Below are 23,435 nucleotides of genomic sequence, written 5' to 3' on the forward strand. Positions count from 1 at the left end.
TTTGATCAAGTTCAAGGTGCCATTAGCTTTCCGCGCGCTTCAATTTGTGGTCGCACATTCTGCCAATTTTAATATTTTTTTTGCGAAGGGCCTTTCTGCTTACTTATTTAATTCAATGTGTCCATTCTTTAATTTAGGTTAGGTTAGGAGGTCGATCCCAGAAAGGATCCCACTTGGACAGCTTAAGACGCCAATCCGTTGTGATACCTACAGAATTCCTATAATCTGGATCAAAAGACCCTTACAAGTCGACGAGACGCTTTGTGCTTACTACAAACTTGTTAAGACGGCCAATATCCATTTCGGATAAGTATTCAGGTCCGCCTAAAGTGTGATTGCCGAGATATTTCAATCGCAGCCTAGCAAAAGCCGGACATTAGAGGAGAGAGTGCCGGGATGATTCCACCTCGCCCTCCTCCATGCAACTTTGGCAACTAGCGTCGGGTAGTACACCAAGCCGTACCGCATGAGTGCCCATTGGACAGTGTCCAGTGAAAGCTCCTACCTTAGCGGCGAGATGCACTTTGCTCAGGGCGAGAAGTTCCCCCGACCTCCTGTGATCCACTCTCGGCCAGAAGGATCTCGCGGTCGTACAGGACCTAGTCGTGGACCAGCGTCTGATGAGTGCACGCGAGGTCCATTGATCCAAGGCTAGAGTGCAAGGCGCTAACGGAGATCCAACCCGATCTCATTCCGATGTGAGCGGGGCAAAGGTGCCCCCCTGGCTAGCTCATCGGCTTTGCAGTTTCCAGCGATTCCGCTGTGACCAGGCACCCAAACGAGGCTGATGTTGAAATAGCCAGACGCTATCTCTAAAGAGGACAGACACTCCTTGACTAGCTTTGATTGCACGGTACGCGCGCTCAAAGCTAGTATTGCCGCCCTACTATCAGAGTGGATGCTCACTTCTACAAACGAGGCTGCACTGCGCAGCAGTATTTCTACCGCCTGAAAAACACTACAGTGATCCGGTAGCCTGAAGCTAAGACTGACGGAGAGCTCCTTGCAGAAAACCCCCCCTCCAACCTTCCCTCCTAGCCTCGATCCACCGTGATTCTTTAATTTCAAAACTCTTAAAACTTAAACTTAACTTAATTTTTAAGAATTGTTTCTTAAATTGAATTAATACTAGTAAGTGCGACATCTGTTAGATATGAAAATAAACATTTTAGCAAACGTTCACAACTCATCAATTGTGAATGGAAGAAAGTAGGGATGCAGAAATGTAAGAAATCAGCTGTTAGAAATTGGTAAACAAGAATTGACAAAAGTTTGTGTTTCTGTAAATCAAATGTACAATAACATATAGCCAAGATTCAATGTATTATAATATATTGAATAAAATTATCAAATAACAGCAGCAAATTGTTCCAATGTGAACTACACACTTTAACAGTGTTAAACAAAACCATAAACATGGACCGTTGTCCTGGCCAATATTGTGGACGCACTTTGTATGACAATGGTAGCTGGTCCGATTGCGGAGCATGTGAGCGTGGCTATCGCGTAAACGAATCATTCGTTTGCTCACCCTGTCGTGATGAGTTGAACACTTACTCCTGGTTGTATTTAGGATTTATGGCAATGCTGCCATTAATGCTGCATTGCTTCTTTATTGATTTAAATGCGAAGGATCGCAAGTAAATACTGCGCCACATTTTATAATAATGATTATTATTTATATTTATACATTATTTCAATAGATTTTCACGCAAGCAATTAATACTTACGGCCTGCGCCTTCATAGAGATAATACTTTCAACAATACTGGCCATATTACTTATGGAACCAATGTGGGAATTTCGTTTGCATTCTTGTGGTGTTCGTAAATTCACTGACTGGTATACGTTATTTTACAATCCATCTCCAAATTACGAAACGCGTCTGCATTGCACTCAAGAAGCTGTATATCCACTGTAAGTATTACCCAATCCAAAATCATATATATGTACATATGTATGTTTGAAATTTTCTAATATAGCTTTTTCCAACAGTCAAACTATCGTTCTCGTATTCTACTTCCTGTGCTTAGCAACAATGTTCTTAATACGTCCAATTGTTAGCGCCATTACAGATGTGCGTGGAAAGGCTCCCATTTATGCGGCACTTTACTTTCTCCCGCTTTTGACATCCATTCATGCGCTTGCTTGCGGCCTTATTTGTAAATTCGAATACATTTATAGCAAATAAGTGTTTATTATCTACTAACACGCTTCGTTTTAGATTGGTTCTTTCCATATTTAAGCATTGGGATTGCTATGATAACAAACGCTATACATTATTCAGTTAAATTGGATCAGACGTTTAAATCGCTAATACGCTCTTCCTTGTTGGAGGTTAAAAATTTCGTAATTATTTGTAAGTAAAAAGTAGTGCATATATGAATTGCCAGTACTATGATAAAATTGTCTTTCAGCTGTTCATTGGCTTTTGTTAGCCTACGGTATAGTAGCGTTGGGCCACCATTATGCCTTTTTATGTCTTATCCCATTTCCATCGATTTTCTATATTTTAACTGTACGATTCACTGACCCAGCCGAGTTTCGTGAAGTGGAATCTCGACAAACCTAGTATATTTTTAGTAAAACATTAGTTCTTATTTTTGTACAATATTTGTCTTAATTTATAAATAATGTTATTCGTAATATGTGTATATGTCTGCATTATGTACCATATATCTTATAATATTCACAACAGTGGAAATAAAATACCGATACATATTTGTAATAACAACAAGTTGTTAAAACAGAGAATGATAATAAATAGAACAGGCGCTAATGTTGGCTGTTCAAAAATATACATTTTTATGAGGGAACATTGAAAAAGCGCAAGTTCGAAAATTAAATTTCACCACCAAATATATGCGCATGCGTATAAATAAAAATTAAAATAACAAAAAGAAAACGAATTGACTCATTCATTAACTTTATCTGACTCCATAAAAATGTTTATAGAACATTAAAATTCTTTGGTTTTAGTACACTTAATATTTGCGCCCTCTCTGTTCATTAACATCCTCTGGTTTCGTCAATTTATAAATATCAGATTTCACCACACTTTCTGGAGATAAACTTTTTTAACATTTGGCAACGCCAATTTAGTCAGTCGTCTATTTTTCGTAGTTTTCATTGCTTGCTGCAGTGATTTGGTGTGGTGTATATATAGAACTTTGGGATTATATGGTCATTTTGACCAAGATATTCCAGACCAATATCATTCCGGTAATATATCTTACAAGCTTATTAGAAATTGTGAAAGTTCATAATTTACGATTTAAGAAAAGCGCATGTGTTAATTCTATAATATTGAAAATATTGCTTATCGGTGTCGGCAGACGGAAAAATTCACTCATTCGGTTGCATGAATGTGTAGGGTGTGCTCCTTCTTGATTCGACGGGAAAATTATTTAACTTTTAAAATCTTCGCGATAAAACGAGACAAATAGTGTACTAAACTGCAAAAGAATTAATGAAATATACGAAGAAGTACAAAATCGTGTACACACAAAACTTGTGACTGCAAAGTAGAAATGAAGAAAATTGACAAATAATCAAAAAATGTGGACTATTAATTGATTAATAAATTATAATATAATAATAATTACAATACCTATTTTTGACAGTATCCTTAACTTTGTGCAAAAACCTTGTGGTTTAAAAAAATCATAACCTTAACAATATTCAAATTCTTTATATTGTTGCATATGCATACTTTCGCCTTCGTCTTATGGAAAATTATTAATTGTACTATAAAATAACTAAAAGTTGTACAAACATGTATAATAAATCGAATATTGTCGACTTTAAATCAGTATAATTAGTAAGATTTTCGTATTGTCATTTTATCCATTAAGATTTCTCCAACTGCTTACCAATTCGTTCAACTTCACTATCTGGTGTGCGGTTTTCTACCACACTCTTGTTTTTGTCCCGTTCACACTAAGGCGGCACGCAATATGTGCTGAAGAGTGCCATTGTTAGTGGACTTTTATAACCATCTGCGGTTTCGTTTCTTATTGTCCACAGGGTGACAGTGTTAAAATATACGTGGGGTATGATGATTAAAATTGGGTGTTTTCGTCTCGCCTCTTCGTTGTGAAGCTGCAATGCGGCTATTCGGCGAGACAGTTCTTTTAAGTGTATTTATATGGTATTAAAATTATAAATTCATTAATAGAATTGCAAAACATATGAATAAAAGTGAAATATTTAGTGCATATTAGTTTGTTTGGAATTGAAATAAATAAATTGACAACAAGCTTGTAGCTATTTTACTCGACTAGTTTATGCGCGCTTGAAGAATGCTAAATTACCCTCAAGTATTGATATGTTCCATAACCAAAATGTTGCAATCATTACGTATATGTTTGTCCATAAGTGAAAATTCGGTCCATATATTGGCTAATAACTGTAAGTTATGAAAACTTTTTTTTTATAATAAAATAAATTAAACACATTACATTTGTGATGCAATGGAGGTAAATGATTTTCAGACATATATGTACATATTCATTCATATATATATATATACATATATATGTGTGTGCATATTCATCAAATGTGAGACAAAAATCGCATAAAGAAAATACAGATAATAACACCTGTCTTTAACATCATGGAAGTCACGGCTTGGTGATTACCTTTGCAAAAGGACAGCCGAATGTGTTTCCGTTTTTAAATAAAAAACCAACTTTCCAACTGAATTTCATGTTATGATTCAACTCGTTTTGCTGAAATATCTGCAAAACATATGTGTGTGCCTAATCTTGTTGGCCTATATTCAAATATGAAATTTTGCAGGTGTGAGTGGTGTATTTTGAGTTGTGTTGCGATGAGTACGATTACAGATTTTTAATTGTGAAAATTAAACATGGATTCCATTTTGTTAAACATATTGGAAGTATGCATTTTTATTGAAATAAACTGAATATTATGCAGGTTATTAAGTGTTGCAACTGAGCTTTCTTCCTGTATCGAGAAGTGTTAAAATCAATTAGAAATTAAAAGCAATACAACACAAAATTCTATTATCTGTCTCACTCACTTTGTAGCGTGGTGAATATGTTTTTTGCAAAGTGCAGAGTGTAAAGTGTTTGCTTTGCACTCTCTTTTGCATTGGCAAAATATATTTTTTCGAGAGCTAATGCTTTGTAAAATAATTATTTACAACATTATCAGCACATTCACCGTGCTTTTGTTATGAATTCGGTTAAAAAAGATATAGCATATTCGTAAGTACATTGTTATATAAATAAATAATTGTAATTAGCTCCTGAAAAGGGCTTGATCTCCGCGAAATTAGATAGATACATTCATATAAACGTTTTAAACAGTTTATGAAGTAAACTTAAAATTATATGGATAATCATCAGCTAACAGCATTTATGAATATTCGTACATAAATTTGTCGACGGCCTTATTTGTTGTACACAATATTTATCTAAGTACATATAGATATATAGAAGTTAGTACATTTATAGAGAATGTAGTACGTTTTAAGGCCAATATCCATATTTAAAAGAAAAAATATAATTAACTTCGGATATACATATATACATAAAAATACGAAATATTTCATATTAGAGCTTGATTTTGATCGGTCAATTTGTATGGCAGCTATGTGCTATAGTGGTCTGATTTAAACCAAATTTTGTAAATATATCTTTTCAAATGAAAAAGTTTCCATACAAGAACTGGATTTCAATCGATTAGTTTGTATGACAGCTATATGCTATAGTGGTTCGAATGGACAGTTTCTGCGGAGATTGCTTGACAAAAATCTATGCCAAATTTTGTAAAGATATTTTTTCAAATAATAAAATTTTCCATTGTATAGCATAGCAGCTATATGCTAAAGTTTTAACATTACGACAAATTAGTAGCTTCTTGGAGAGAAAAGGACGTGTGCAAAATTTCACATTGATATCTCAAAAACAGATAGACGGACAAAGCGAAATCGGCTCAGCTCGTCATGTTGATCATTTACCGACTCCGACGACAAGTCACTGACACTACTGGTTTCTTAATAGGGTTTTAAGCATTTGTACAAATAAATAAATCAACTATGCATTTCTTATAATTTCTTTTTATTTTTGCAGGTTAAAATTAATAATACCGATCAATTTCAACTACACCAGCTCACGTTACAACGTACATATTTCGCAAACATTGCAAAAACTATTCGCAAGTGCATATACAGATTCTGATAAATCGACGCCAAAACTACTTAATGTTTAAACAATATTTCGAAAATAAGTGAGAATAATGCCTAACAATTTCTAATTAATGTTCGGGACTGTATGTATCGTTTATGCTTCTGTGCGAATGAAACGTTCTCAAAAGTGAAAATTAAAAATCCTGTTCACAAATAAAAACACGACTAGGTTAAATCAATAATTAACCGAATACAACTAACTTAAAAATTGCTAAAAAGAATAACAACAACAACATAAAAGTAATTGTAAACCGGATGTTTATGTTCATACAATTTCTGGAGTGTCTAGCCAATTTTCCAATCAATATACACACGTTATTAATGGTTACAACGTTTAATATGACAAGATAATGTTTTTTTTCTTTTTTTTTTTGAAAATGCTGAATTAATGAATAAAAATCGATTTATATTCATATAGTGGTAAAATAATTCAAAAAAATAACTTAATATTAAAAAATCTATTCAGTTCAACAACTCATGCCAATACTGTTACTGATCCGAACCGGATATTTTAAATAACTCCAATATTTGAATATTGGGTGAAAGTGGATTTATTGAACAAATCAATGTTGTAAACTCTGCCTGGTGACAATAAATGCAAATGCTCCACCACAGTCCACAATATAAATTATGTCAAACTAACAAATGCTCAATTGTAATTTTTTTGTCACTAACAATTTTTCAGTTCAATAATATTTGTGTGAAGATTTGATTTCGTCACTACAAAAAACATGCGGTTAAAAATATACTAAACTTACATCATCGATACACAAAATCAATATCAACGGCAGCAAATTCTTTAAATCCGGCGGAGATTATAATAAGATATCATTTTCGAACAAAAAACAAAACAACGATGTAATTTGGCATATCGCAGCCCAGTGTAACCATAGTCGACATAGAGAAGGGGTTGCATCCATAATAAACGGGTATCACGCTAATCGCAATTCAAAAACATACAACGTACAGTATACGCAATTGAGTTCATCGAGTATTGAATATCAGCGACAACCGTTTGTTGAGTGTAACGCATTTAACAACAACAAAGGCATATTATTGTTTTATATTGCGTAAGGATTCGCGTGTCCTAGCATGTGAGGAAGTGTGTGCATGTGCGTGTGACGGCAAACTCATAACGTACAAACGTAACTCATCATTGTTATACGCCGTCAATATCAATATCTCTGTTGTTTTTTTAGTCGTTGTAATTGAAATTTTTTTTAATTTCACGTGGTTAAGTTAAATTCACAATTTTCGTTAACCTTCAATAAGAACTTTCTAACACTTACCAACTACTTGGTTTTGTGGTTATTTTGCAAATATTTGCAAAACCATTCATTTCTGCTGCACCAACCCACATTGCAGTTTGCTGGCTGCTAAAGCTATAAGAAACGCAAAATTGCGACCACAGCAATAGAAATGCAAAGACGAGAAAATCGTGAAAGGCAGAGCTCGTAAGTACACACAAATACAAAATTTAAATAATTATTATTTCATTTAAATATATGTCCATAAGAAGTGAGAGACTTGAATCAGTTACCTTTTTAGATAAATATAACAAAAAATACATTCTCAAAACGTAACGCTTTAGCTTATTATTAACAACAGAAACACTAAATATCATGTATCCAAACTCCTGTAATATAAACAGAAATGTCGTCATGTGTATTACCAAAATTCTGACTATGTTGGCAATGTGAAAAATACTTAAGGTTGTCGACAAAATAATAGAAGTGCCAATATGAAAAATGTATTTTACCTTTATAAGGAGATCCGATAAATGAAGTATATTTTGCTCAAATGGTACAAATGTCTTAAATGCGATATATATTGTGGTTAGATGAATCCAAAACCAAAAAAAAAGATACTTTGTTCGGCGTAATCTAACACGGAATATACCTATATCACGATTTACAACAAAAACAGTTGTTGTTTTTTTAGCGGCAGAAAACACAATTTCGAGGCATGGTACCAAGTTGACAGTGTTTGACCGGATAAAAATCCGTGTCCGTTTCGGTTACTTAGACCCGACGGTCGTGGGAACGGCAAAAATAGTCAGACATAGCGGCGCTAAAATCATGGTAGGGGTAAACTTTTCAAATAGTGGAGTTGGTCCGATTCTCTTGATTGAAAACGTCAAAGAGCAAGTGCCAAATTTTTTAATTTTAAAACAAAATTTGTTAGTGGCTGGTTCTCAGGTACCTTACTAACTTACTATATTGTCCGCACATAGAATCCACATATGTACCTTCATATAATATTAAGTGGCAAACATTGGCGGATAATCTTAATGTGTATAAATTTGATGAAAATAATAAATAATTTTCAAAAAAACTCTTTCTGCAATATATTTTTAAATTAAAATTCAATTGAAAAATTAATTTTTAATACAACTTTTAATCCAATATACTGAAAATATAATTCAAGATCTTGGAAATCCCTCCGAATACCAAAAACATAATTAAAAATAAATTTTTTTATTTTAATAGTAATAATTGAAAATTTAAATTTTAATCCCAAACATCTTGGTTTACAAATTGTTCTGCTTTTACAATTGCACTGCTCTAGAGTATTGAAGATGATAGCTCAGTGCGAGCTCAAGTTCAAATTGGTAGAATGGGATTTAATTAGGAGATTGGGATTAAATTAGCTTAATTTTTTAAACCGGTATTTGGAAATAAACATTTTTAATTAAAATTTTCAGGATTACAAAATATTTTTATTTTTTTTCAAATTAATTAAATGATTTTTTTAATGAAGTATTTGCAACCCTGGACATAATATATAAATAAGCACTACAAGTAGATCCCATATCGTATTTATCTCTTATCTAAACTACTTATGGTATACAGTTACTAGTGTGAGTTGAAAACAACGAAATTTTTTTAACTTAAGTATGCTTCTGTGTAAATGCTCTAACTATGCTAAAATTTCTTCTTGCTTAAGCGCTATCAACGAAATTCACATTGAAATCTTGTTAGGCGCTTTGACAAGTGGCAAGTTACTACAGGTTGGTTGAAAAGTTGGTTGGACCTACCAAGAAATTTCTCAAGTTGGTACATCTGTCATGAGAACATATGCAAAGTTACAAGTCATTCTGCTTTATATATATTTATTCACAAGCCACTTGAAGTTGACGTGTCAAAGTATCTTTTTACCATGGAAAAAATAGAATATCGCGCAGTGATTAGATTCTTTGTTTTGAAAGGTTTAAAAGCAAAAGAAATTTATGAACAATGGTTAGAAGTGTATAAGGAGTCCTCACCTTCAAAACGCACTGTTGAATTTTGAGCTGGTGAATTTAACCGTGGCTTGAAGACGATCCACGCGAAGTACGGTCAAAAACTGCAACCATATCATTGGGCAAGTTCATAATATTGCTAGTAAAGATCTAAGTTTGACTAAGCAGGAAATTGCTAATGCCATCGGCACCTCAGACGAACGAGCACTTCGTATTTTACATGGAGAATTACATATGAAAAAGCTGTTTGGAAACAAATAGATCGAAAACAAATTTGCTAGCATAATTTGGAGCGTTTTAAGCAGAATAAAACCGATTTCTTGCGTTGTTTTATAACTATGGATAAGAAGATCCAAGTCTCATCCATACCACCATGATCCTAAATTGAAAAAAGAACGTTTACAGTGGACCGAAGCTGGTTGTTCAGCTCCAAAGCAGGTGAAGTCACAACGATCAGCAAAGAAGATTATGGCATCAGTTTTTTGGGATGCAAAAGGAATTTTGTTGATCGACTATCTGCAGAATGGTAAAAAAATGAAATCTGAATATTATGGTCGCCTATTGTATGAGCTGGATAAAAAAAAATTTGTGCGAAAAGAACTGGTTTGCAGCACAAAAAAATCATTTTTCATCAAGACAATGCACCTGCTCACAAAATTGTTTTAACAATGACAAAATTCAACTATGTAAAGTATGAATTGCTTGAGTATTCACCAGATTTGTCTATCAGCGACTACTAACTCTTCAAAAACCTGAAACAATTTCTTGCTGGAAAGCGTTTTTCGTCGAATAAAGAAGCTGTTACAGCCGTAGACGGGTATTTTGCAGAGCTTTCGGAAAGTCATTAAAGGAATGGCATACAATTATTGGATAATCATTGGAATAAGTGTATTGAAGTTAAGGGAGAATATATTGAATAAAAGAATATAAAGTTCGTACCAGAAACAGTATTTTTTGATTTCGAGCGCAGAAACTTTTCCACCAACGTGTACTTTGTATATTTTCTTTTGCCTTCTACCTCACACTGGCGTATACGCATGCTTAAAATGCCTAACTAAGCATACATATGAATGCAGTTTAGTGGCACAAACTATTATACTAAGGTACAAGTGCACTGGCACAAAAGCTAGCATAGTACTAATCATCGTACAATTTGTTTTTTTTTTGAGCGCTCTAAATACATTGTGCATGTGCATTTTCCCTTTTTCTTCATTCTGATTATGTTTCACGTGTTGCGCTCCATTTTTTTACGCGCCGAAAATAAAAATTTCAAGTTGTATGTAAAAAAAAGCCAGAAATTGAATTTGGTCACCACCTGATTGTGCAAACGTATGAACGTCATATGTATGCACCATATGTAGATGCACACAAATATTATTTAATTGTTATAATTAACTCTACTGATTTTCACTATTTAATACAATTTTATATAACACAATTTTTTATTAAACTACAGCACAATCTTAAAAAAATTAAAAATCAGCTGATAATTAACGGAACATATGTATAATATTTAGTGGAAAGTAAAAATAACTGCACTAAACGAATCGAGTCTCGCACAAGAAAAGAAAACGTGCGAAACGAGGCCGTTAGCCAAAACGTTTTCTCATTTTTTTTTTATATTTAAGAAATCGACGAAAAAGTCTATTTCGGTACTATTCACTCAATTCGAAAAGTTCTGTCCACATTTAAGAAGCTAAAGATATAAAATTTAACAAAATATTCTATTTCGGTGCTTTGAGTTGCGCGTCATTATGCCAAAACTTTTTTCTATTTCAACTCAAAGTAAAGTGGCAGCTATTTAATTTTTATTTTTTACTCGTATTAAGGAAGCAATTCGTCGAATTTGAACGAGAAATGTATTTCGGTTGTTTTGATTTCCTTATGTTTCGCCTTGTTCCTTTTTAAGCGAATAAGCACCTTGAGTTTTTAGATTCTTCTAAGTTCTATTGTAAGAACATTTGTAGTGGTTGATTTTCTTTGCTGTGACGGGAAATGTTTGGCGTTTGTTCGTATTATAACGGAATTCATTTTCTGACGTTTTGAGTTTTAGCAAGTGTTCAAACTTCATCGTTGCCATTGGGTAGGAATAATTATTGTTTGTTGCTTTGGTAAATTACTTTTCAAACATATTTATCGATAAACTGAATGTCAACATTTAAGTGTATAATTCACAAGTTGCACTAAAGGATGAAATATAAATTTTTTTTTAGTATTTTTATTCAAACTCATTTCTCTTTTCAATGAAATTCTGTTTTTACATACATATATATTTTTAAATATATTTAAATTTCCTCGTATTACAATATATCGTTGTCGTCAAAAGCGTAAAATATTATGTAATTCCTTAATTTTTTATTCAATGCTATTACTACTTTGGTTGTTGTACTATCGTTAAATTTGATGTACATATGTACATACTATATATGGTACATTCAGATGCGGTAAGAACAGGGAAACCTTCTACTATTGAAAATTGAATGAATTACGTTAAAAATAAAACGAAGCGAGAAAAAAACGTTGTAAATTCTTTGCTTTTAGATTATTCACTTTCGTTACGATATTCGCAGCGCTAACGAATTCCACTCAGTTTGTCTTAAACCGATTGAATTCTTGTAGTACTTTACCACTATTAAACTACTGCTACAACCAATTTAGACATTCAGTTTTTGTTGTAAGTCGTACGTTTTCTATCATGATACCCTGAACAGGGTATATTAAGTTCGTGGCAGACTTGTACTTTGTAACACTTAGAAGGAAACGTTGGAGACCCTATAAAATAGATACATATATAAATGATCAGCGTGACGAGCTGCGTCCATTTAGCCATGTCCGTCTGTCTGTCTGTATTCACTCGAACTAGTCTCTCAGTTTTTGAAATAGTCACCCGAAATTTTACACACATCTTTACTCTGGAGAAGCTGCTCATATGTCGGAACCGCTGATATCGGACGACCAAGGAAGCATATAGTTTCCATACAAACTGAACGAACAAAATCAAATTCTTGTTTGGAAAACTTTTGTATTTGACGAAATATCTTCACGAAATTTGGTCGGGTTATTGTTCAAGGCAAGGCTATAAGCTCCGAATACATTTTTTTAGATCGGATCACTATTTTATATAGCTGTGACACAAACTGAACGATCAAAATCAAATTATTTTATGAAAACTTTTGGATATTCTAGCTGACCGAAGAGCAACCGAAGTTAACGTTTTCTTCTTGTTTTATTTTTTATTTTAATTGCATTCTTTACTTTGACTTTATGTATTCATTTTGCTTTGTTTGAAATTCTGTTTATATATATTTATATATACGTTCTTGTGCAAATCTCATTAAAGTGGAATGGACGTATGCGTCCATATTTATATACACACTCACATGTGCAGCAACTGCGAATACGTCAGTTATGTGAGTAAAGACTCACAGGTACAACAACAAAACAAAAACAACAATTGTGAAAGCAACAACTATTATATGGCTCTGTAGTTTGCCAAACACTTTTTTGCGTTATTTCAAAATGTTTATAACGTCGTCGCCACCACCACCACCAACACCGCCGTCGCCATCGTCATCGTTGCAGTACATTTTTCCCCACCTATGCCTTGACTTCCTGGCCAGTCAACGCCATTGCTGTTTTGCCTTCATAATTTGCACTTTACTGGCTCTAACATTACTACATCGCTTGGCTACGCGCTGCTGTTGGCCGGTATTGTTTTAAATTTTTAATGAAATGTTAACCAAAAAGGTCATTGCCATTCTCTTTCGCCTGGTTTCATTCCTCTGACACAAATAAAAGCACAAAATCCATTTAGCTACAGTTGGTCTTGCTCCGGTTGCTGTTGCTGAGCTGAGCGACCGGTCCCGGACGCCTCACACGACCGACGCTGCTCCGTTTTGCTTTCTAGCGTAGACTGTCGACGTGTCTGGGTGTGCTGCTTAACGACTGTTTTTGTTGCCTCTGCTGCAGCAGCTACTATGTAATTTTTGCTATTGCTGATTGCAAAAGTTTCTTTCTGACCATTGGCTGGTTAAAGTTTATTTGGTGCAACAACTACGTTGACGGCTGATTGTCGTGTGCACTTAGCAATTGCTCCAGCGCAATGGTTGGCGAGTTGAAGTTGAAGTTGTTTTGTTTTTATCGCTGCTCAACTTTAACTACATACCATATATACATATATACACTTATTCTTATATACAAATTTATCGTTTTTATTTCCGACTCTTAAATTTTCACATGAATGTTGAATATTCATTGATTGCAGCAGGAAATTTATTCATTTTTATTACGAATGCTGCTATGCTGTATTTTGTTGCAAAACTAACTAAATGTCAAAAATTATATAAGTGAACAATTAGCGTTAAGGTGTCTAGAGTTTCTCTTTGTTCTAGCTGAAAATAAATTAACTATCAGTGACCTTTAGTTAAAATTTTTTAAAAACCAGTAAAGTCGTTAGCTTCGGCTGCATGGAAGCTATAATACCCTTCACAGGTGCATTTTTTATAGCAATATAAAAAGTTATTTATTTTGAGTTTAATCGATCAGTTTGTATGACAGCTAGGTATATGCTATAGTGGTACCATCTGAACAATTTCTTCAGAGATTGTTCCGTTGCTTTGTACAGTAGTTCATGCAAAATTCATAAAGATACTTTGTCAAATGAAAAAGTTTTTCATACAAGAACTTGATTTTGATCAGTGAGTTTATATGACATATAGCTCAAGTGGTCTACTTGAAAAATTTGTTCGAAGATTGTAATAAATTGAATTTTCCAAATTTCTTGAAAGATATCTCGTCAAATGAGTTTTCTATACAAGAACATTATTTAGATCGTTCAATTTGTATGACAGCTATATGCTATAGTGTTCCGATATCGGTTGTATCGGATATTGAGTAGCTTTTTGGGGCGGAAAGAACGTGTGCAAAATTTCAGATCGATATCTCAAAAACAGATGCAGACGGACAGACAGGCGGACATGGCTAAATCGACTCAGCTCGTCACGCTGATAATCATATAAGTATCTATATATTTTATAGGGTCTCCGACATTTTCTTCTGGATGCTACAAACTTCGTTGCAAATTTTATATATATAATCGGCAATTATTAAGGAACTGCTGTGTATATATAGAAATTTTACGTTAAAAATTACATATTGTATCTACAGGGTGGCCTACGAATCGTGCTACAAAAATAATAATAATAAAATAATAATACTCCCGTCTGAATCCATTTGGACGGAAAGGTCGCTGCATTATTCAAACCCTCTATTCGGTACCCCGAGCATTCATTTTTAAAAAATTAAAATAGTAATCTGCCAAATAAAAAAAAGTAAGTTGATTACTCACACAGAAAAAGTGTTATTACGGTTTGTTTTTGTAGCACGATGCGGAGGCTATCCTGTATATAAGTATACTTTTCCTTATATTCCTTGTTCGGCAATACGCATAAGTATTTCTGTTTATATTTTTCTTTTCTGTGGATCACTTACATTGGATTTTTCCTAATGTTATCACAATTATTTTATTTATACCATATGTTTTCGTTCACATTGTATTAAAATTTAACTAAATGTTTAACAAAATTGTGTAATTAATTTAAACATTTAAATTATTATTTTTAATGTTTGTTTTCATTTATATATTTGAATACTTTATTTACAATTTTTTTTTTTTCAATATTTTATAGTCACTTTTTTATTTTATTTTCATTATTACATTTCTTCAATACATGATTTGTGCGCCACCCTGTATAACTAGATAATTTTGTTTTTATTAAAAGCAAAAGGAATGTAATCACATCCATTACTTAGTAAGTACCATGCTTACATATGTACAGACTTCTACATTATAACAATTTGCTAAAATGTTTGGAACGTTAAAATTATTTTTTAAGCGTTTTTTGCCACCTTTTTTTTAGCGCCTAAACGCCAGTCTCATTTTCAAGTTCAAATGCTCATAAAGAGTTGAGCAAATAAAACGATCAACCAGCATATTTAGTAATTGTAAGCCAGCAGGCGTAGATACATATATGGATACGCGGCTATTTGCTGCTTATGTATATATATACATATGTATAAATATGTATTTTCGTATGTCAATCAGTTAGCGATCATTTGCAGCCACTTACATATTAAATTGAAGCACATTACGCATAACTATTGATTTTCTACACATACTTATTGTAGATATGTGTATACATATTTATATAAATATGTATGTTTTTGCGGTTGATTATTTTGTCGTTCACTGATCGCTTTTTACGTCTGGGTAAGGCCCCCAAATGCCTTGTTGTGCCGTTGTCGACGCATTTTATCCCAAGCGTAGTTCATTTGCCTCAACGCAGGTTCATGCGCTTACAAACACACATACAAACATATGTTTGTATTCTTAAAGCATTATTGCTTTTTTAACAAAAGTTATTTTTGTTTTTGTTGTAATCGTCAGTTGTGTGTGATTACTTGTACTTATACAATGTAAGTGTATATAACTGGTTTTAATGCGACACTGCTTCCTCTTTATCAATATACATATGTTTGCTTGTATGTGCATTAAATTTTAGATTATTTATTTCTTTGCTTCGAACATAACTTATGTTTGTATAGGCTTTCATTATGCTACGTTTATAGACCCGATAAAGTTTTCTGCAAATGTAAAAAATTTCCAAAAATAAATTTCGATTTATTGTTGGTTTTAAAAGTAAGCTTTAGTATTATTTTAACTTTTTCGTGGGTCTGATTTTATTGAAAAACATTTGCAGTGGATCTTAACATCGACTGGATCGACTCAATACATTTCGGTTAATGTTTTGGCTATGTAACGCGTCAATGCTACACACATACCGAATGACCTGAATGCGCTGCCACATGTTAGCATGATTGTAACTGACTTTTTAGCCAAACAAGAATCGAGAGACCTCGCTCAGCTACCTTATTCACCAGATTTGCCTCGCTGTGACTTTTTTCTGTTTTTGAAATTGAAAATTCCGCTTCTGGCAGGGTCAATAGAGACGCAATATATAAAAATCGCCAGACAAAAATTTCGCGTCGTAAACTAACAGCTGCCAAACACAGACTAATTGATTTATAGAGTTCAAACTTCACATGCGCATAAATGAAGGTGGTACCAATCTAGGAAAAAATAATTGTCAATTCGGTTCCGTGAAATTAAATTTTAGTATTGTATATCAGCAACGTGCCTAGCAACTAATTGGCTCAGATTTTAATCTAATCTGGCTGTACGACAATCTTTATTTTGTTAAAGCATAATCTGTTACGCATGTTTTTCCAAGCATATCCAAGTGTGTACAAGTGAACAAGGATTATAAGGTGAGTGTCTCGTACGCAATGTCCTTGAGCCGGCATCTACACGCTTATACCGTAATAAATAGTTCATTGCTTTTGTAATTTGATACATAGTCTCAATATATATACTAAATCTCGACAAATTCATATATACATATGTGTGTATATTCTTATATAACTTGTTCAACGTTTCTGAAGAGAGAGCAAAGCAGATAAATGGAGCACGGCAGGTAACCAACCAAAAAAAAAATAACACAATAAACGTTAACGTGCCGAAAATGGGTCGACGAATTGTTTGCACGCGATTAGCAAAGTTTTGTTCGCGAATATTAAAAAAGAACGAAAAAACAGTAACCTAAATAAGAACTGGCGACAAGAAGGAAATGAACATAATAAATTCAACCACCCAATCAATCACAGCACATAAGTTATAAATGGCTACACACAAACGGACTGACTGTCTAGTGCTCCACGGCACATTACAATACCATAAACATGATTACATGTATATAGACGTGCATATGTACATATGTATGTATTCAAGATATAGTATAGATATATATTTTTTATAGGGTCTCTGTTGTTCCTTCTGACAAACTTAATATACCCTGTTCAGGGTATGAAATAAAAAAATAGAAGAAAATAATAAAACAAAAGGCAAGAGGGGTAGGCGAAACCACCTAAAAACACTTACAAATGTCAGCAAAGTAAGTTATTGATCCACCTAATAGCCTGTAGAATTCAGTGTACCGTGCTATGTACGTTCATAAAAGTGGTTCGCTGGCAGCGCAACATGGCAGGGGAGTGTAGGTGCTTTAAAAATCCGTTAACATTTGCTACTATTGGCCTCAGTTGCACGTCTAATTAAATTAGTTCGTCAAACCCGGTGCCACACGCAAATGAGTACGTGCTTGCATCTTTGTATGTATGTGTGCACCTTTAAGCGCGTACAACATAGCACTCGTCGCCAGCAACGTCATCCCACTTAAAACGCTCTAAATTCCAAATTTATTTCTATTCAACCCTTTCGTTAATACATACTACTTAGGCTGCTATGCTTTAATTTATGCGAATCCTTTTGTGAGTCACCTATTCATGCCTACGCACGAAAGTTCGTTCACTTCCCCGGCTTGGAGCTGTTTGTAATCTCAGTTTTCACTTTCCGCTTAGCATTTCTGCTGCTGGCGGAAGATTAAACAGCGAAAAAAGTTTTCACAAAAAAAACATTTGTAGTTATGTATATTTGTATGTAATCTATATTTATATACACGTGTAACAATTTTAAGTCTCAAGTTGTCCGTTGAGTCGGTGAAAATTTGTCAAATAATCAACTCATGCAAACAGTGTTTAATTTTATGTCCGTTCATGCGTCATTCAAAGATATCAAGTAGTGTTGCCATATGGTTGAAAAGTGACGGAATTACTTATAAAAATATTTTTCAGAAATGTTATTTTCAATCGATTTTTTTTTTATATAAAAAATAAAATATTTTATTCAAACTTTATTATTCCAAAGCTACATATTTTACAAAGATTTTGTGAAATTTTTTAAGAAAAATATTCAAAACTCGGCCATTATGACGTCATTTCCGGCAGTCCCTCGGAAAAAAGGTGCCCCGCGTTGACAACAGAAGTTACAGAATCATTGAAGTAAAAAGAGTAAAAACATAGGTGTTTAAATTAAGACAATAAACTACATATTGGACGAAGGAAAAACAAAACAACAAAAAGGCCTATTTTGTCGACGTTTTGGTTTTTTAAATATTTGTAATTAAACTAAAAACAAATCCTTCTTTCAAGACCTTGTAAATTATATCTTAAAGACCTGTGAGATCGGTTGAGTGGTTCGCGAGTAATCTTGACAACCGTCTTTGAAAACACCGTTTCGAGAAAAACGCGTTTAAAGTTTTAAGTGATTATTTAGCTGATCTCGTGCGCTCAACTTTTCAAGGTTGTATCTCCAACACTATTACTCGGATCAACTTGAGAATTTAGAACAGTAGTCTAAAGATGTTATAGAATTAAATAAGACAATAAAAAAATTCATGCAATTGCTTAAAATTAGCTAATAGAGAGTATGGACCAAAAATGCATGCAAACGCCACGAAGTAGTAATTTTTCGGGATGCAAGGAAAACTGAGAGTAATTCGGTAATATTATAATTCAAGACGCGTTATGTATTTTATCGAAACAAAAAGTTTTGGCATAGCAACTCTACTCATTGATTATCAGCGAACTGCAAGCGTATAGTTACCAACTTCCTTTTGTTAATTAATTTGTTTATTTTATACGATTCTGGGTTAGCAACACACGTAACAGTTCTGTGCCCTAACAAATGGTCAGTTTGTCAACTTAGCAGTCGAAGCGTTACGCGCGTTGTATAACTTGTTGTTGCGAAAACGCCCACTTATAACATTAATCTCGTATCTTCTAAATGCTTGTATTGTGAGATTTTCTTTGCTTAGCCATGCTATAATATAAATTACGTATTTGTCACACGTTTCAAGTTTAACGTAACGCGTTGGCGGCGTTAATATCTAAGCACTTGTGTTCTTGTTGTACACTATGTCGTCATCACAATGATATGGGTATCACTGGCGGCATTCTCATGTTCTTCGTAACATTTCTTTGAATTTATATTTTTCTCCCAATGCTTTTATTCATTTTAATTTTCCATTGCTTTCGGAAATTTTTAAAGGCAATTCGCACGCAAGTAAATATATATTACATAAACATAAGTATTTTATGTTGTTGCTGGGTGGATAGACACACCGCTTCCTACATATGTATGTACAGTGATGGTTGATAGTTTGTAATTTGCCATTTTTGTTGGTGTTGCGGTAATAAATGTGCACGAGTTTTAATCGTACACAAAGAGTAAAAAAAACCGGGCGATGGAAAAGCTTTGGAAGTGACGCGAGAAAATGCTTTTATATAGAAAATTAAGCGTAATTGGTGTGTGGTAACTGTATAAAAGTGACTGTATGAAAATTTGTATACAGTTTTATTTCCAAAATTTAACTCTTGAAGGCATGGTCTACTGCGATCACATCTACAAATGTATATTAAAATCTAAAAATACATTTTTTAATTTTTTATCGATATTAATAAATTAAATAAGGTGAAATTGATAAATATTAAAACACTCAAAAGCTCAAAAAATTCAACATAGACTGATATCGCTATTGTCAGTTTAAAACACTAAAATGGCAACACTCCACAAATATTTTCGCGATAAAAATAAAAATATCGGAAATTGATTTTAATCGAAAAGGACGCATAAATAACGTGAAAGCAATAAATTATATTGCCAAACTATAAAGAAAGTTTCTACTCTGAAAAATTTGGTACCTGTAATGAATATTTGATTTCAAACATAGTTTAAATGCTCATCGATTAGTGAAAATTCCATTTTAATTGCAAAAGAATAATTGAATTTCGGGTATAAAGCGTAGAAATTTTTAATATTGAACTTTATCGGACATTGCCTACTTTCTACAAAACTTATTTCAAAAACAATAATAGATACATATTTGTAATATATTTTACATAATTCTAATATATGTACATATTTCTAATATACATATTTCGAATATACATATTATAGTATCTATTATTTATTCCACTGACTTAATTTTTTATTGCAGAGTACGCACATAATCATACCCTTCACGGTTGTGCATAGGAATTGGTACAAATTTCGGTTTGCTCGTCACTTTTCAATGCTATATCTTGACAAGCGTTCACAATTACCCATCTGCATGACTTGCTTTGTAATTATGTTGGCTTTTTAACTATTTTGATTGTGATCCAATCGTTTGTAATAGTAAAATATTAGAGAATGTATGAAAAAATATCAAACGAACAACAATTGTGGAAATATAAAAATTGTAGTTTTTCAGGCATTAGTGTATACTTTATGATTAAGAGTATGAACATATGTGGCAGCAACAAATTATAGTTTTGGTTTTTAGACCAAAATATCATTGTTATTAGTTTAGAAACTGTTTGTTTTTGGATTTTAATTGGTTCAGATTTCGTTTTTTCAATCTTTCCGTTATTTATTTCTATACTTAAATACCCTTTTGTATGTATTATCTACTTCTATATCTGTCTAAGCAATTTTTTTTGTTGTTTTATTTAATTCTATAACATATCTAGCACATTGTCCTAAATGCTCAAGTTGATCCGAGTAATAGTGTTGGAGATACAACCTTGAAAAGTTGCGCGCTCGAGATCAGCTAAATAATCACTTAAAACTTTAAAAGCTTTTTTCTCGAAACGGTGTTTTTAAAGTCGGTTGTCAAGATGTCTCTGTAACTACTCAACTGATTTTAATGAAATTTTATATACATAGGTCTTCGAGTTATAATTTACAAGGTCTTGTACGAAGTATTTTCTTTAATTTAAAATAATTAAAAAAAAAAAACGTCGAGAAATTTAAACCAAAACTTGCATTTTTTTATAAAAATGTCTGCCAAAAATACAATTTTCACTTGTTTTGTTTTTTCCTTTCGTTCAATACCTAGTTTATGGTCTTAATTAAAAAATGTATTTTTTTCCTTTTACTTTTGATGATCCTGCAAGAAGTTCTGTTGTCAACGCGGCGGCACCTTTTTTCCGAGCGACTGCCGGAAAAGACGTCGTAATAGCCGATTTTTTAATATTTTTTTTTGAAAATCTCACGAAATATTTGAAAAATATGTATCTTGGGGAAAAAATATATATTGAAAATAAGCCCTTTTTGCTCGAGGACACTCATGTAACCCATTAAAACAATATACTTGTTTCTTTTTTTACGAACTGTATTATTTTTACAAGTTTCTGAATTTTTGTTTCCCAAATCAACTACTGATCCATTAGCTTTTCCTGAACTATTCCCTTTACAACGGCAGTTGTTCATCATAAATATCTACAGATTCCTTAAAATGACAAAAATGTGCGCTTCTCATAACAGTACACACTACTAATTAGCAGCAATTTAGACGCAGAACCTTCATGAAATTTAAAAGTCACACATTTCCATGTTATCCTGTTCGGTTAAAATACGTATTTAATTTTTTACTGTAAAGCAAGCTAAAAGTATTTGAAGTACATACATACATACAAGTATACACAAATCTGCAGCTCTAATATGTACACATGTACTTATGAGTATTTTTAAATTCAGACATAATATTAAATATAAACTTTGGTTTGAATGCCGTGCGTGCCCGTGTTTTGGGTCGTCAGACTGTAATGTAAATATGTACCATATTAGTGTGGTTTCTAAAGCCCACTCGACCATTATTTAATCATATTTTGCCTTTCGCCTTTGTTAGCGTTCACAAGTCGTTTGATTACAAAACTTGGGTTACGTTCTAATGTTAGGCAACTAGGCACAAGTTGACACATTTAACCCATTTATTAAACTTTATTTATTTGCTCTAATTAATTTTGCAAATACCCAAAATATGTAAACAAAATCAGCTGTTCGGTCGGTATAAGTAAATAACTCGAGCTGGATAAGTTTACCGAAACTATAACTATCATGCATACAAAAATCATGCAATACTAAATTTTTTACCTTATATTTTGCTTTATACTCGTACCTTTTTTTTTACCAAAACAAAGTTTTTGGATTAAGTCTCGTTGAAATTTTCTGGGCATGAAGTAGGTTTTTCCTTCTATGCCGCCTCAAAACTGCTTACAAATGCCTACAGTTCATTGTCTGTTATTTAATAGGGCTTGTGATTATGCTGACGAACTTTTTAATTATCTAAAATAATCTAAAATCAATGGGATCAAAGCGTAATGACTGATGTGCGTGTAAATTAGTAAGTTTGTTGTAGTTGTAGATATGCCTGTGAATACTTACATACAAACATAAATAAGTATAATGGTACCGCTGATGTTGATGAAAATTTTGCAGGGTAAATCAATTTAGTTACTGATAAGTGGCTTTGTGTAGCTTAGCCAGACAACAAGTAGCTATTATTATGCGTAATTTAATATTTCAGGTACAGTTTTGCTGTGGTTGTGGTTGAGGTAAATCTGACAGTTTTGTTTTAACTTTCATTGAAGTACTTTCCCCATATAGTCTCTAAATATTAAGTGAACTTTGTAAATATTTGGTTAAATTTTTTGAAATCAAGCATTGTTTTTAACGTGGAAGATTTGTAAATTATTTTTCTTCTTGCACTTCCGCAGCAATTGTTTAAAATGTTTGGTATATTTCAAGTTGTTTTTAAGCAAAAGTCCGTAACTTTTTTAAGCGTTGCTTTTGGTAAAAATTTCTTTTAAATTTATCTAATATTTACAATTTTAGACTTCTGTGAGTGAAATCCAAATATAAGTGCTAGAGATATGAGTCCTATCATAACTCTCACTTTCCTTACATTTATAGAATTTTATGTATTTTAATAATCGGTGATTAATTTTGAAAAATTTTGGATTCCCTTGATCCCGTTGCTTATCTCCAGGAGAACCTCCGAAAAAAAGATGTCTATATACGATATATAAAAATTATTTTTTTAATTCACAAGTGTACATAACCTCCTAACCCATGTACTTTTCGAATAAAGCATTTGTATGCTTAAATGGTCTTGGACAATTTACAGTGCCCGTGCCCGATTGGGCCAAACCGTTCTTTTGAATCGCATTATTGTAATACAACTTTGTCGGAGAGTTGTGGTCTGTT

The 23,435-nt window shown here is 32.9% G+C and overlaps 2 protein-coding genes across 4 annotated transcripts in view; both read left to right on the top strand.

Annotated features, from left to right (window-relative positions):
• Positions 1-1,240: 1,240 nt before the first annotated feature.
• Positions 1,241-2,799, top strand: LOC106619360 (JNK1/MAPK8-associated membrane protein). The gene is made up of 5 exons (XM_014237415.3): positions 1,241-1,640; positions 1,704-1,916; positions 1,995-2,161; positions 2,224-2,358; positions 2,417-2,799. The coding sequence occupies exons 1-5, from the start codon at positions 1,417-1,419 to the stop codon at positions 2,569-2,571; spliced, it is 894 nt and encodes a 297-aa protein (XP_014092890.1). The 5' UTR covers positions 1,241-1,416; the 3' UTR covers positions 2,572-2,799.
• A 310-nt stretch (positions 2,800-3,109) lies between these two features.
• gish (casein kinase I gish) overlaps positions 3,110-23,435 on the top strand; it is a 108,398-nt gene continuing 88,072 nt past the window's right edge. For 2 of the 3 annotated variants that reach the window (XM_070108284.1, XM_036373130.2), the window contains exons 1-2: positions 3,110-3,221; positions 6,098-7,667. Coding sequence is in view for 2 of the 3 variants with exons in the window: in XM_036373130.2 (XP_036229023.1) it covers positions 7,633-7,667 (35 nt within the window). In the remaining variant the exon portion in view is untranslated. Of the gene's footprint in view, positions 3,222-4,201; positions 4,410-6,097; positions 7,668-23,435 lie in introns of those variants that run through there. The other variant, XM_036373131.2, reaches the window with a different exon arrangement.

The sequence above is a fragment of the Bactrocera oleae genome, chromosome 2 (genome assembly GCF_042242935.1).
Source record: "Bactrocera oleae isolate idBacOlea1 chromosome 2, idBacOlea1, whole genome shotgun sequence".
NCBI classification, from domain to species: domain Eukaryota; kingdom Metazoa; phylum Arthropoda; class Insecta; order Diptera; family Tephritidae; genus Bactrocera; species Bactrocera oleae.